The sequence below is a fragment of the Helianthus annuus genome, chromosome 10, assembly GCF_002127325.2.
Source record: "Helianthus annuus cultivar XRQ/B chromosome 10, HanXRQr2.0-SUNRISE, whole genome shotgun sequence".
Taxonomy (NCBI): domain Eukaryota; kingdom Viridiplantae; phylum Streptophyta; class Magnoliopsida; order Asterales; family Asteraceae; genus Helianthus; species Helianthus annuus.
The window spans coordinates 156,026,088-156,040,047 of NC_035442.2; the positions used below are offsets into that span (position 1 = coordinate 156,026,088).

Genomic DNA, 13,960 nt, shown 5'->3' on the forward strand with positions numbered 1-13,960 from the left:
ACCTTCTCGCTTCCCCGCCTTTGGTTCCCATAATAACCCAAAGAGCGTGGAATGTAGTACCCGAGGTCATCATTCCGGTCGAATGGTATGCCATGCACCAAGAGCCTCCGCAAAGGGTGGTGCAAGGAGTCCCGGTGAATGTTCCTCCTCAAGCCACTGAGGAAAATGAAGCCGCTTTCTTCCTTCCAAGGGAGATAGAAGAGTGGCTTTGAACAACATCCGAAGAACCATCGGCTAAAGGTCTTACTACGTCGGGAAACTATTCCCGAAATTTTCTTGAAGAAGTAGAACCCTTTATGATAACCTCGTGTATCTCCTTACCTATTTAGTTAAGTTTTTATTTTATTTTGTTTAGAAACTATATGTATCTCTCTATGTTTGCAATGAAATGATGGTTTCAAAAGTTTGATGGTTTATAATAAATAAAACACAGTCGTGGTGGTAAAGGATGAAAAAGGGAACTAGAAAAATGGCCCCATGCACAAGAACGAAGCGACCCGACACAAATCTCCATTACAGAAGGCTCAACACGGGCCGTGCTCAACCAACACGGCCCCGTGCTGAGCCACCTGCAGAAAAACGCCCAGTTCAGGTAACTGGACACGGGCCGTGTTCACCAGACACGCCCCCGTGTCCAGGCTTCTGTCTCATTTCTTTAATTTCTGTTACTGGCACCTGAACACGGGGCCGTGTCCAGACTGCCAGTAACATAAATCTTTGCTTTTTAACACCACATTACACATCCAATCAACCTAAAAATTTATTTTTGGGACACATTGAGGACAATGTGTAATTTAAGTGTGGGGGGGGGGGAGCTAACACCTTGAAATTTTGCAAGTCCTAACAACAAGCCTTACACAAAACTCTATTGGAACCGCTAAACACCCCAAATTTTTTTTCAAAAATTTTCATTTTTTTTACTTGTCTAAAGTTTAAGTTAGAAATCCTAAGATTAATAAGGTTATATTTTTATAAATTTTACAACCGAGAGCGTCGTGATAACAAGAACCAACATAAGAAAATTATGAAACGGCATAACAAGTCTAGTTAAAATTTGATTATATATACTTGATCACATTAAAAACCCATTCCCACAAAAGTGAGTTTTGAGCCTTTATTGAGCATACAAATTTACATCCTTAGACTAAATGCTCATTTTTCGTTTCTTGTGTGAATAGCCGCTTGGTTCTTACAACTCTAGAACTTGCCACGACGATTCATTCCCGGTCCTTACCAACTTAAACCCAAGTAAGTAAATGATGGAGGCATTAGGACTAACCATTTTTCTTTCCACACCATTATTTTTCATTTTTTTTACCACCTACCCAAAATCCCCTTAGTTAACCCCTTTGAGCCTAAACCTTTCGTTTCTTTACCCTAAACCCTTTTTACCCACCAAAAACCCTTTTTATTTTTCACCCTTTATTTTAGTAACAAGCTCGGTTTTTCGCAAGCTCGTTCTTTTATGTGATGAAAAAAAAAATGATGAAGTTAAAAACAAACAAAGCTATGCAAACAAAAGCTTGTTTGGAGAAATATTTCAAAATAAAAAGTCACTAAAAACAAAGTGTTTTACGAAAACCGACGCTTTTTACGCTTTTCGCCCTTTTACTAACTACTAACCCAACCACCCACCTTTAGCCCAAACCTAACCCTTCACCCAAAAAGTCCTCTTGATATTTACAAAGGAATAAAGTTAAAAAGGAGGAGGATTGATTGCTTGGCAAGCCTATGGTAGGCGTAAGTTCCATGCCGCTCTCGCGTGATTCACTAAAAAATACACCTTCGGCCGAGTGTTGAGTGATTTCTCCCGTGAGGTATGTGAACTTGTATATAAATGAAATTTTAAAAAGGCATGTTATGCCCAAATAAGTAATTTATCTTATGAAACGTTCTAAATAAATCATAACGAATAGGATTGTAAATAAATAAAAATAAAACCCAAAAAGATCTTGGATTCCCGACACTCTATGACAAGCCAAAAACCTTCTCTTCTACCCATTCCATTTGGGAGTGTAAGCCACATTTAAAGAGTTTTGCTTGAGGACAAGCAAAAGTTCAAGTGTGGGGGTATTTGATGTGTGTAAAATGCAACATATAAATTACATCAAATGAGGCATAAAACTAACCCTTTTTAAGTACTAATGTTGGAAAAAGAGTATTTTTGTCTTCCTTTTGTATTTTCAGGATTAAATGAGCTCAAATTCACAAAAGAAGCAAAAAGACAGCTAATTCTAACATAAATACAAGAAAAGGAACAAAAGTAGACTGCCCGAACCCTCAACGGCATCCTCCCAAGCAAAGAAGAGAAAACAGAAGCCTGAACACGCCCCGTGCTCAGCCAGCACGGGGCCGTGCCCAAGAAGCAGCAGAAAAGACAAACCTGTAGAAGCTTCTATTGCCCACCACGGAGCCGTGTCCAGTGAGCACGGGGGCGTGGCGAAAGTACAGCAGGCGCATTAATTGTAATTGCGAATTACAATTAATGAAGAGAGAGAGTGTCAGACGGGCACGGGGCCGTGTCCAGCGGACATGGGGCCGTGCCCAGCCTTCTGTTCAGCCTATAAATAGGAGTGTTTGGTTTCATTCCAACTCATCCCTTGGCACACCACCTCTCTCACACTTCATCCACCACCCACCACCACCATAACACCATCATCCACCACCATCATCCATTGTCCATCGTAGAGTGTGTGAGTCGTCTCGGGATCCAAGATTGATCGTAAGAGTTCTTGACAATCAAGGCCATGTTTGCCTAAGTCTCTTACATCACTTGGTGAAGACAAGTGTTTAGTATAATACTTTTTATTTTTAATCTTTTGCACTTTTTATTTGGTTTTGTATTAATGACTTTAATAACTAGTTGCTTATGTTGAAGGTGATCTTTCCTTATCGTTTATCCGTGGTGTCTTGGCATTATTTTGCTGTCTATATAAAATAAAAGATTTTCACCATTCATATCTCCACGGTCTATATGGAGGTATGTTGGCTACCTGGTCGGGGGTTAAGGGAACGGTTTGGTAAGGGTCTTGCCCTTGTTCAGCGTTTAGAGGTCCTGCAAGGGACCTGGGTCAAATTTAGTAGGATCTCCTTCAATGCCCATAGGTATTGGATGGCGGGGATCCAAACTCTTTAACCCCCTCATAAGTTAACTACTATTAATACTATAACCCGGCTATTTAGGACTGTATCCCTGCTGACTCAGACTACTTAGCCGAGGGTAACGTCACCGCCAAAAGCGGGGCCTGCCACAATTTGCATTAATAACTTAATTCATTATCTTCCAATAATCCAACCCTTTAGGATTGTATCCTTGCTGACTCAAACTACTGGGTTGAGGGTAACGTCGCCTTCAAAAGAGGGGCCTACTACAATAACTAAGATAATCTCTTAAACAAGTGCAAAAGTGCGAAAATAATCAAAGGTTATACTAATACACGAGTCGGATCCAAGTGATTCATCTTGTCTATCTGTTTTTATTTTATTTTTATTTTTCAGCATTTAGTTAGTTTTTTATTTTTCTAGTTTAAAAACCTTTCTCTAACTTTTTGATTTGATTAGACGTTGAGGATAAACCGGTACTAAAAGCTCTTGTGTCCTTGGACAACCTCGGTATCTTACCAACCTTTCAAACATGTTGTACAAGTCTTTTAAGCACAACTAACACAATTATATCATCACTTTCCAATAATACCCTTATGAAAACAAACAAATCCTGATCCTACCATCCATCTTCATATGAATCATGATCCTACCGTCCATTACTCTTCACACGGATCATGATCCCTTACTGGCAGATCTCATTTTCAAAAGCTTCCAAAACATTTCCCCCAGATTGTCAAATTCCTCTCTCTGCATTTTCAAATTTTGAATTCCCAAATGAAAAGAGAAGAGAGGGAGACAAAGAGAGAACGAGAAATAGAGAGAGAGGCGATGGAGAAGGAGAGCCGGGTTTATGTCACCGAAGCAGAACAGATGACGGCTAGGGTTTCACGTCTAATCCCGATGACGGCGGTTAAGGTTGCTTCTCCGGTAGCGACCTAAGGAGGCTGAGGTGATGAGCTGAAGTGCGGATGAACGACTGTTATGGTTCACTAGGGTCAATTGCCGCACCCCATGTGACAGATAGTACAGATCTCTTGTCGGAGGAGGTTATGGCGATGTGAGTAACCTTTTAATCTATTATGTTATTTTGTATATACTTATGATGCAACCTTACCAAGATAATCATATCTTTTCAATTTCACTTCCAGTAGTTTAATCAATCAGAATATAATTATGTTTCCATTTGTTTTGAAAGCTACCTACCATGGATGTTGTTGTGACTCTGGACCAAGTTCCTCGATGGAGTCATGTAGATTTAAGATGTTCATATGAATCCGAAGAAGACTGAAGATTACACTTTCCGGACCCGTTAACTGTATATTTTGAGACTGAGAGCAGTGGGAATGGTATGGTTTCTAGATTTCCAGTTGATGTTGAAATAAACTCCAAGATTTTTTTGTGGAGAGGTAACCCCTGGAATCTGGAAGTTGATGCTGTTGTCAACTCTACAAATGAGGTGAGCAGTTATTGGTTAATTCTTACGTACATATAGGATGATAAGAGTGTTCAAGATAGTAACACCATGTGATTTATGTTTAGAAGTCATTTTGTATTTGTTTAAAGTAATTATAATAAAAGAAGTTGCAGTTTTATTGATTTGTATTCGAAATAAGATTGATTTAGGAAGTGGTTATGCCTACGGGTTTGGCTTATGTTGTCAAAGTCTTATTACAGAACATGGATAAAGCACACTCCAGCCCTGGTTTGCATGATGCAGCTGTGCCTGGTCTTGCTGAAGAATGCGCGAAGATGGTAACAATCTGGATAATCAAGTTCTTTGTGAGAAATCTTGAAAAAAATACCGCGTTAATGTGGTGTAACATTTGATTGTCACAGGATGGCCTTTTGTTTTTTGATTTTTTTTAATTTTTTTTGATTTTTTTTTTTTGATTTTTTGATTTTTTTTTTTTACTTTTTTTTGGATTTTTTTTGTTTTTTATTTATTTATAGTTTTAGCCTGTCATGCCCAAATCCATCTTGACCTAAACCTATCCTAACCCATTTCTTAATAAACCCATCCTAACCCAAACCCATCTTAACCCATACCCATCCTAACCCATACCCATCCTAACCCATTACCCAAACATGCCCAACCCACTCATTTTGCCACCCCTAACTGTCATAGAGGCTGTATGACATGGCGAAAATGGTCAGGAGGGGTTGTATAGTGTGTTAGACTGGCACATCGTATGGACCTTAATGTCTTATACACACATATGAGTTGGAATTCACCAAAATACACGGACCGTATGATGGGTACATTGACGTGACCACTGACAAAGTGATTATGCCTGTATAACCATTTTCGCCTGGTCATATGGCCCTAATCCCCTAAAAGACAAGGGCTTACTGCCTCATTGATATGCCATGACAGGGGTATGAAATCCCCTTTTCTTATGATTTAATACTAGGTATTTAGTAGGAAGAGTACACATAAGTTATTTGCTTACTTTTTTCAACTAAATTGGAGAAATATGCAAGCATTCAGTTAACAACTTGGAGACTTCCATTGCAAGAAGCACATTATACCAGAGCCTACCTCCTGATATAGAATTATATTATCGGTCCAGACTAGCTTTATTTCATGTAGATAAAGAGGTACGCTAAATGTTAACCTTGTCTTTAGCTGAACCTTATTTGCTTACGAACGGGTCGATTTAGGTTATATTTTTAACAGGCCAAAACTAGAAAATATAACTAATTAGGAAACAAGTGAAATTGGTCGAAATGGTTAACAGGTCAAAGTGTATTCAAAGACGTACAACCTCCTAAATTGCATTGTATATTTACAAAAAAAAGGTCTTGAAAATGGGCCCAAAGTGATATTAAAATGTACCATTTCGACCCAAACCCTTGATTATGTTATAGAAATTTATATTATTTGTTTCTGCAGCTCGATGTTCCTGCTATTAAAGCCAAAATTGAAAGAAGCGCTATGTTGGTTTTCCCAATAGCCGTAACCACAGCAAAGTAAGCAAAGTTGACCCGCTTTACCCTTTCCATTTCAGCTGGCAAACTAATCAGTTTTAGCTTTTCTTTGTGTATCTTGTTTTTTCAATAGGGCTCATCATGGATTTGGTTGGGTTGGCGAGTGGGCGGACACCAGGTGAGTCACAAATTTTTCAGTATCTCTTTACCACTGGAAATTATACGGCTTGGGTAACAGGTCAAGTCAAAATCTGAAACTATGATAAGCGTATCAAACTGGACAACATAGATTCTGTTAATCTGTTAGATATACAGACAAAAGGGCCAACATAAGCTTATATCGTTGAACTATTGTTGTGGCTCAACCTTTTGACAAATAAAATGAAGATTGATGCAGAGCTTGAGAAAATTCGCTAATCAGCTTGAGGTGTGGAAATTGAACCTGTGTGTTGATTGTTGACAAGAGGTTCTTGAATGTGAATGTGAAACTGCTTTTTTTTTTTGTGGTGTATAACTAAAAAGTAAAAAAAAAATATTTGTAATGGTTATACAATATTCATCTGTTGTAAACTCTGGATGCTTTAATCTGTATGTATGAATAAACACAAGGGTTTGTAATATGATAAGATAAACATCAGTAATTAATGTGACAATCAAACAATTCATACAAGCCCTATAAATTTGGCGAACTTGCATGTCAATGATGTCTGGATAGAGTTTATGACCCGTAGGACATGATATGGCCCGTATGAGTGTATGGCATGTCAATGATGTCTGGATAGTGTGGGTAACTGGTGTTCTAATAATGTCAGCCTTTACTTCATGATGGACATATAATGATACGGGTACCTATAATTTTGTGTAGGCTACTGGAAAAGCAATACCTTTAACTGTTGGATTTGTCATACTGGTGGCTGCAAGAGAGGCTGGTGGTCTTGTAGTCGATATGATCCGCCAGAAAAAAAGATGGCTGGAAGGGCACTTCTACATGCTGGACCACCGGGTACGGGTAAAACTGCCCTTGCCCTTGGTATCTCTCTAGAACTTGGCACTAAGGTATGTCATATTATACAACATACACACCCTATTCGCGTTTATCCGAAATCACAATCATTATATATGTGAGGGATAAAGTATACTTGTTATAAATAATTATATGCAGGTCCCATTTTGTCCCATGCTTGGATCAGAAGTCTACTCATCGGAAGTAAAGAAAACCGAGGTTTTGATGGAGAATTTCAAAGGGTGGCAGAGCTTGTCACCGGTGTCTTATTTACTGACGAGGTATTCCTTTTTATATCTTTTTTAACATGGGTTATTATAATTAAGAGTTAATTACTGTTTTCGTCCCTGTGGTTTGTCAAAAATCACTATTTCAGTCCATTAGTTTAAAAATTGCTATTTCAGTCCCTATGGTTTCACTTTCGTAACCGTTTCAGTCCACCTCGTAACCATTTCAGTCCCCGTACTTAACAAAATAATGGATTGAAATGGTTACGAAAGTGAAACCACAAGGACTGAAATGGTTACGAAAGTGAAACCACAGGGACTGAAATCGCAATTTTTAAACTAATGGACTGAAATAGTGATTTTTGACAAACCACAGGGACGAAAATAGTAATTAACTCTTATAATTAATTAGTTATTTTACTAATCTAACTTGTTTTGCAGGTACATATGCTGGATATGGAGTGTTTTTCGTACCTAAACCGTGCTTTGGAAAGCTCATTATCCCCAAATGTAATCTTTGCCACCAATAGAGGGATATGTACCGTGAGGTAATGTTTTCTAATTTTGAAAAGTTCTAATTTTTTTTAATTAATGATAGATATTTATGGTATTTGACTTGTACAGAAATAGTCAAACACCTCCATCTGGTCAAAATTTGAAGTTATCATGAGACAGATGATTTATTTTTCAGTAATGAGATTCTCTTTGAAGATTTTATGTTTCAAACACTAAAAAAATTGATATTTTTTTTATCTTTACCATAGTTGTTAATAGCGGTCGCTATGGTTGCTATAGTGAATAGCGTAGTGTGTTTAGGTCGAAGGTCGCTACACGGAATGTAGCGATAAATAACGGGATTTCAGTTTTTTCTTAAATATACATAGCGATTAAAAATAGCTGGATTTTAGGTTTTGGTTAAAAATAGCGAATTTTAAAAAATTTATTTATTTTCTAATGATGTAAATAAATTTGGCAAAGGAAATCGCTGGTTCAGCTTTGATTTAGTCTTGTCCAGGCGGTTTTTGGCTGATCCAGGCCATTTGAAACTGGTTTTGGTGGTTCAGATTGTTTTTTTGTGCCTGGATGGACCAAGGTGCTCGTTGGACCTAGGCGTTAGTGAAGTTTCACTTGCGCTAACTAAACCATTTTGGCCTGTCCACACAAACCAGTCGGTTTAGTTAAAGTGTATTTTCTCTACCATATGTTCTCAATTCATTTTATTGATTTATGGAATAGAACTTTGAAGTGACTTGATCTTTTTTATGACTATCAGACTATATTTGACTCTTTTTGGAAACGAGGAGTTGTAAACTTGTTTCTGTTGCAGCCACGCAACCGTCCACAACAGCCACGACCAATAGCTTCGCCGAGGTAACTACAGTTTCATATTTTGACAAATCATCTTAACTTTTATACTGCACCAAATGGTCTTTTCTTGCATCTTTTGTTGAGTGTTTTTTCAGTTTTCTTGTCCCTGAGATTACTGAAGACAAAATCCATCTGTTGGAAGGCTAATTTTCTGTTGCAGGTTTGGCGAGCTCACTTCTGAAGATCCAAACCTATTGAAGTTGGTTTCAAAGAATCTCAAGATGACATGTTTTACCGCAAGTCTTGTATTTATATGCGAGAGATTTAATTATGGTGTAGTAACAATTAGAAGCTTTGCTAAATTCAGACTAATTTATGAGTGACTTTTAATTCTTTCTGCTATCAAGCTTAATCAGGCACCAGTATTCATATACTTTTTTTGTTTGCTAAAATCGGGCTCCAGATCCTGTACTAGGTGGTTATTATGTGATAGGTTCGGGTGGGTTTTATTGGGCTTTTAATCCTAATCCATGTAATTATAGAGTTCAGAGATTTAGAGGTACACAGATTACGAAGGCCCAGTGCATTGAGGCAAGAACGGCAGAACTAAATGTGCAATTTGCTCATAGGGACTTTGCCTTTTCATATGACGAGGGTTCAAATCCCATTGATAACAAAAAAAATAATGTTTGGGGATTTTGAAACCAAGGCTGCATTTAGTTATAATAATGTTAATTTTGACACATTGTATTATGTGTTTATCACACTCATACTCATCATTAAACATGTTATCGATAACCCGATTAAAACCGAACAACTCGTTCATAAATCGTCAACTTAAATCACCCATTTAAAAATATGGGTTAAACGGGTTGGCTTCGGGTTAACCCGAATATGGGTCGGTTTAGGGTTGAACATTTCAACCCGTCAACCCGCCAACCCATCAACCCGACACGATTGCCACCCCTACTACAAATCACAAGATCTAAAATCGAGATTGATGTCACCATTTTTGTCTGCTGAATAGCGGTTTACCTGTATTTGATAGTGTAATGATAGCTTGAACATAAGAACCCAAATATGTTAAGTCACATGATCTGAATGATTACAAGATCTATGTTACATGATTAGTAGATCCATCTACGACCTTATTGGATGAACGATTCATGAATCTCATCAGGTTATGATAGTTTGCTCAAGGTTAATTCACTTTTGTCACTGTTTCTTTCTTCTGCTTCTTTTTTTTCAGTTTAAACCCGAGGAGATGAAAGGCATCATTATGGAATTCGACTAGGCTGGTACTCTTGCTCCAACAGGTATGTTTATCACGGTTGCAAAATATATGGTACTCCAAAGAGAGCCTGGAGCTGTTATCCGTGGAAAGAAGGTAATAAAGACTTATCGGATTGTTTTCTATACTTGAGCTCTCTTACCGGTTTAAGACATCTTCATTGTATCATTTCAGGTTGAACACTGCACGCGTATATCTTAATGTGGCCACCCATATAAGATCACTTCATGAAGTACATTGTATCTTTGTAGGGGGAACAAATTTTAATTGAAAGTCTGGAACTGCACTATATGTCTATATGTGATGGTTGATTTTTAAGTATTTATTTTAACTTTTTCCCGTTCATGGCTGGTTTGATGTCACAATGACTTTGAAGAATTGTGACATTTTCCCATCACAAATCACAAATAGCGTTAACTCAGGTGCATCTCTTGGTTTCTAAACGCACTGCAGCAATTTTGTTTGTTGATGAAAAGTTATTTTATAACCATTAACTTGTATATTTTTAAACATTACATCTTACTTTGAAATTCCCGAACAACAAAAAGGCATATTGCTTTATATATTTTTATTTGAGTTGTAAACCATCTAGGTAGAGTTTGTCTAAATTCACACATAACATATCATATATAAACTTTTATAAAATATTATACGAACAAGGAAACTAACTTAAGTGCTATACAATATATCAAGATATTATTAATAAACTAATAGAAAACGAATACGTGTTGTAAGTTTTATTTTATAGTGTAACATATTGGATTTTGAGAGTACCTTAACCGAAAATTTAGATTTTAGTTATGATCCAAACCCCCCCCCCCCCCCCCCCGCGTACATAGCCCTAAACTCACCAACCTAATTGATATGTTTCCCGCCGCATCGCGCGGGTAAACGACTAGTATATATATATATATATTAAGGAGGGTTATTTTAAGAACTTTAAATAGTATGAGAACCGTGAGAGCTCATAAAAACTAATTAAAGTTCAATTTTTTATACTACTACTACTATTGGTAAAATTCATATTAAAGAAAAATTTTACTCTCCAATGAATTTATCTTTCCTTTTAAAACTAGTAATAAGGCCACGCGCGTTGCGGCGTGGGTACATCGCAATCATCAAATAGATTAGCGCGAGCGTTATGTAATGTGTAAACCATATAAAAACGTGTGTTTTGACGTATCCGATATAAATCAATGTAACTTATATAAGAATTTAAATCAAATAACAAAATCCAAATCGGGTTGGTTCATTTAGTGGGGTTCCACCTAATTACTACATAACCCTTACATTTTCATTAAGACTTAGTGGCATCAATGCGCATAGTGACTCGTATGTCAAATCATAAACCAACTAAAAACATACATAAAGATAAACACGAAAACGTATTATATTTGACCATGTTTATTGACATATACATATAAAAATGAGCATGTGAGAAAATAAAGTGTTTACATCAAAACGTATAACAACTTAAAGCATACATAAAAATAGGCATGAAAACGTATTATATTAAACTCGACTCATTTATAGGAAAACTTTAGGTCGAAACGTAAATGTGTACTGTTTACGTCCAATGCCGATACATGAATATGTTCCGAAATGTCCATAAAAATAAGCACGTGAGGAAATAATTTTTTTATGTTAAAGAATGAAAATAAGGTGTGCGTGCGTTGTGGCGTGACATTTAAGGGCATATTATCGTTCCTTAAGCACGTTGGCACGGCGACATTAACGTGTTTAAGAACACAAAAGAAACGTATAAAGATACGGTACGATTAGACGAAATGTATTAAGTTGTGACGAACCAACTACCCATTTCGAATTTTTAGCAACATGTAAATGTGATATAAACTAAAAACACAAAGGGAAAAAAAGAAAAAAAAAAGAAAAACTAAGGAAGTAAAAGTGAAAAGTTAGAAATTTAGATGACAGATTTGTTACTGTGTAAGTTTTAGGAGAAAAACAAATTAGTTAAAAAATGAGGGAGCCAAAATGGAAAATACTGAGGGTGTCAAAAGGGAAATTACATCAAGGAGAGAATTGTAATTTTAGGTGTGTTGTCGGTGGCCTTTGCCACCGGCTTTTTCCTTTCAGATAGTATACAATAATACTTAATAATTTTCTACACATGTGTAAATGTACACATGTAAATTTAAACGTGTATTTTTTAATATTGTATTTTTATAATAATGATAAGAGTTAATTACACAGATGGACCCTGTGGTTTATAGCTAGTTTCACCTTTGGGTACTAACTTTTTTTTAAACAGGTTTAGGTTTTATGGTTTCAATTTTGTAACACCTTTGGGTACTAACACCAAAATTATCAATATAATGACTAAAATACTCTTACATTCTTTTTAAATTTATCAATGTAACACCTTTGGGTATTAACACCTAATTTTATTTAAGTTTAAATCAATTTTACAAAATCTATTTTTTTATTTTCATATTTTTATTATATCTCTTAATTAACATAAAATCTATTTATTTTTTATTTTTCTATTATAAATATAAATTAAAAAAAGTCAGAAAACGTTTGCTCCATTTTTTATTTATTAATAACTTTACTAAATAATACTAGATAAATATCTGACTAATATTATGAATATATAAAAACTCTTTAAAATATAAATTAAATAATGAAACAAATGATATAATAAGTATCTATTAAAATCCATAGCAATCTTGAAAACACACGAATATAATATCTGAAAATTAGTTAACTTAATATATCAAGATATGTAGCATAATCGAGAAAAACTGTTTAAAAATAACTACAACTAATTTAATATAGTTTGTAGTGAAATCGTAAAAATGTATAATCTAATCTGATTTGTTTGTTACGATCAATTACTTGGCACATTTTGAGACGGTTTGATTAAACCATGACGTCTCTATTTTATTTGTGTATCTATGTGCTTAGAAAACACTTTAGTTCCAATGAGATACTGTCTTTTATTATTATTGTTATTGGTTTTATATTATTTAATCCCATATATTTAAAATTACAAAAATTAAATCTAAGTTTTATACTTTAAACACGCGTAATACTCGGAGTTTTAACCTAAAATCTTAACAATAATTTATTTGCACATTACCAACTATTATTATACCTATTGAATTTTTTTAATTATTTAAGATTTTGAGCAACTTCTATCGTGCTAAATTATTTATCATTTCTTAAAAAGTTATATGTAAATATCTACTTATAAAAAATAAAATAAAAAATAAATAGATTTTATGTTAATTAAGAGATACAATAAAAAGATGAAAATAAAAAAAATAGTTTTTGGAAAATTGATTTAAACTTAAATAAAATTCGTGTTAGTACCCAAAGGTGTTACATTGATAAAATTAAAAAAATGGAAGGGTATTTTAGTCATTATATTGATAATTATGGTGTTAGTACCCAAAGATATTACAAAATTGAAACCATAAAACCTAAACATATTAAAAAAAAAAGTTAGTACCCAAAGGTGAAACGGGCTAAAAACCACAGGGTCTATCTATGTAATTAACTCTAGTAATAAGTGTAAAAAAGAATTTGGTATTTTAATGGTGTTTGACCAAGTTCTCATGGTTCTCACGATATATATATAAATTTTCATTTTTACCTCTTATATATATATATGATTAAGGGAAACCCCCATCGAGTTGTGAAAATTTAGAGAACTCGGTCTTACCGTGTGAGTTTTGCCCCCATTTTTTTCACACCCCTAGATTAAAATGTTTAAAAGGATTGTCGTAATAAAAACAATTGAATTGTTGTTTTTCGGCCCCTTACAACAGCTGCTGTAAATGAAAAAAAAAAACGGTTTATTTTTTATTTTTATTTTTTTGAAAAAGTTGATTTTTTTAGGATTTTTGGTAAATTTTTTTTGAAAACACCTTTTCGTAAGACCGAGTTTTCTAAGTTCTTAAAACTCATATATGTTCTCATTTTACCCTAACCCTATATATATATAGTGGAGGGTTCAAATGAGAAGAAATTCTTTGTAAGAAGAAAAAAGAAGAAATTTCAACCAATAGAAATGCTTCATTAGACTTCATTTAATATTTGTACTTAATGTAACTATAAGGGTATATTAGTAAA

General features: G+C 35.0%; 1 protein-coding gene across 7 annotated transcripts; it reads left to right on the forward strand.

Annotated features, from left to right (window-relative positions):
• Nucleotides 1-3,793: 3,793 nt before the first annotated feature.
• Nucleotides 3,794-10,120, forward strand: LOC110886117. Of its 7 annotated transcripts, XR_004869820.1 has the most exons (12): nucleotides 3,796-4,162; nucleotides 4,301-4,561; nucleotides 4,780-4,857; nucleotides 5,594-5,703; nucleotides 5,999-6,075; nucleotides 6,167-6,211; nucleotides 6,899-7,089; nucleotides 7,196-7,317; nucleotides 7,705-7,811; nucleotides 8,537-8,634; nucleotides 8,792-9,958; nucleotides 10,037-10,051. XR_004869820.1 is itself a non-coding variant. In XM_035978717.1 (7 exons), exons 3-6 carry the CDS (start codon nucleotides 6,175-6,177, stop codon nucleotides 7,739-7,741), a joined length of 387 nt encoding a protein of 128 aa, XP_035834610.1. In that variant the 5' UTR covers nucleotides 5,594-5,703; nucleotides 5,999-6,075; nucleotides 6,167-6,174; the 3' UTR covers nucleotides 7,742-7,811; nucleotides 8,537-9,004. The 7 variants fall into 7 exon arrangements, 1 of the variants encoding a protein (XP_035834610.1); XR_002562631.2 differs by having other exon boundaries at nucleotides 8,537-9,958; XR_002562630.2 differs by having other exon boundaries at nucleotides 3,794-4,162; nucleotides 4,769-5,703; nucleotides 8,537-9,958; nucleotides 10,037-10,120.
• The last annotated feature ends 3,840 nt before the right edge of the window (nucleotides 10,121-13,960 follow it).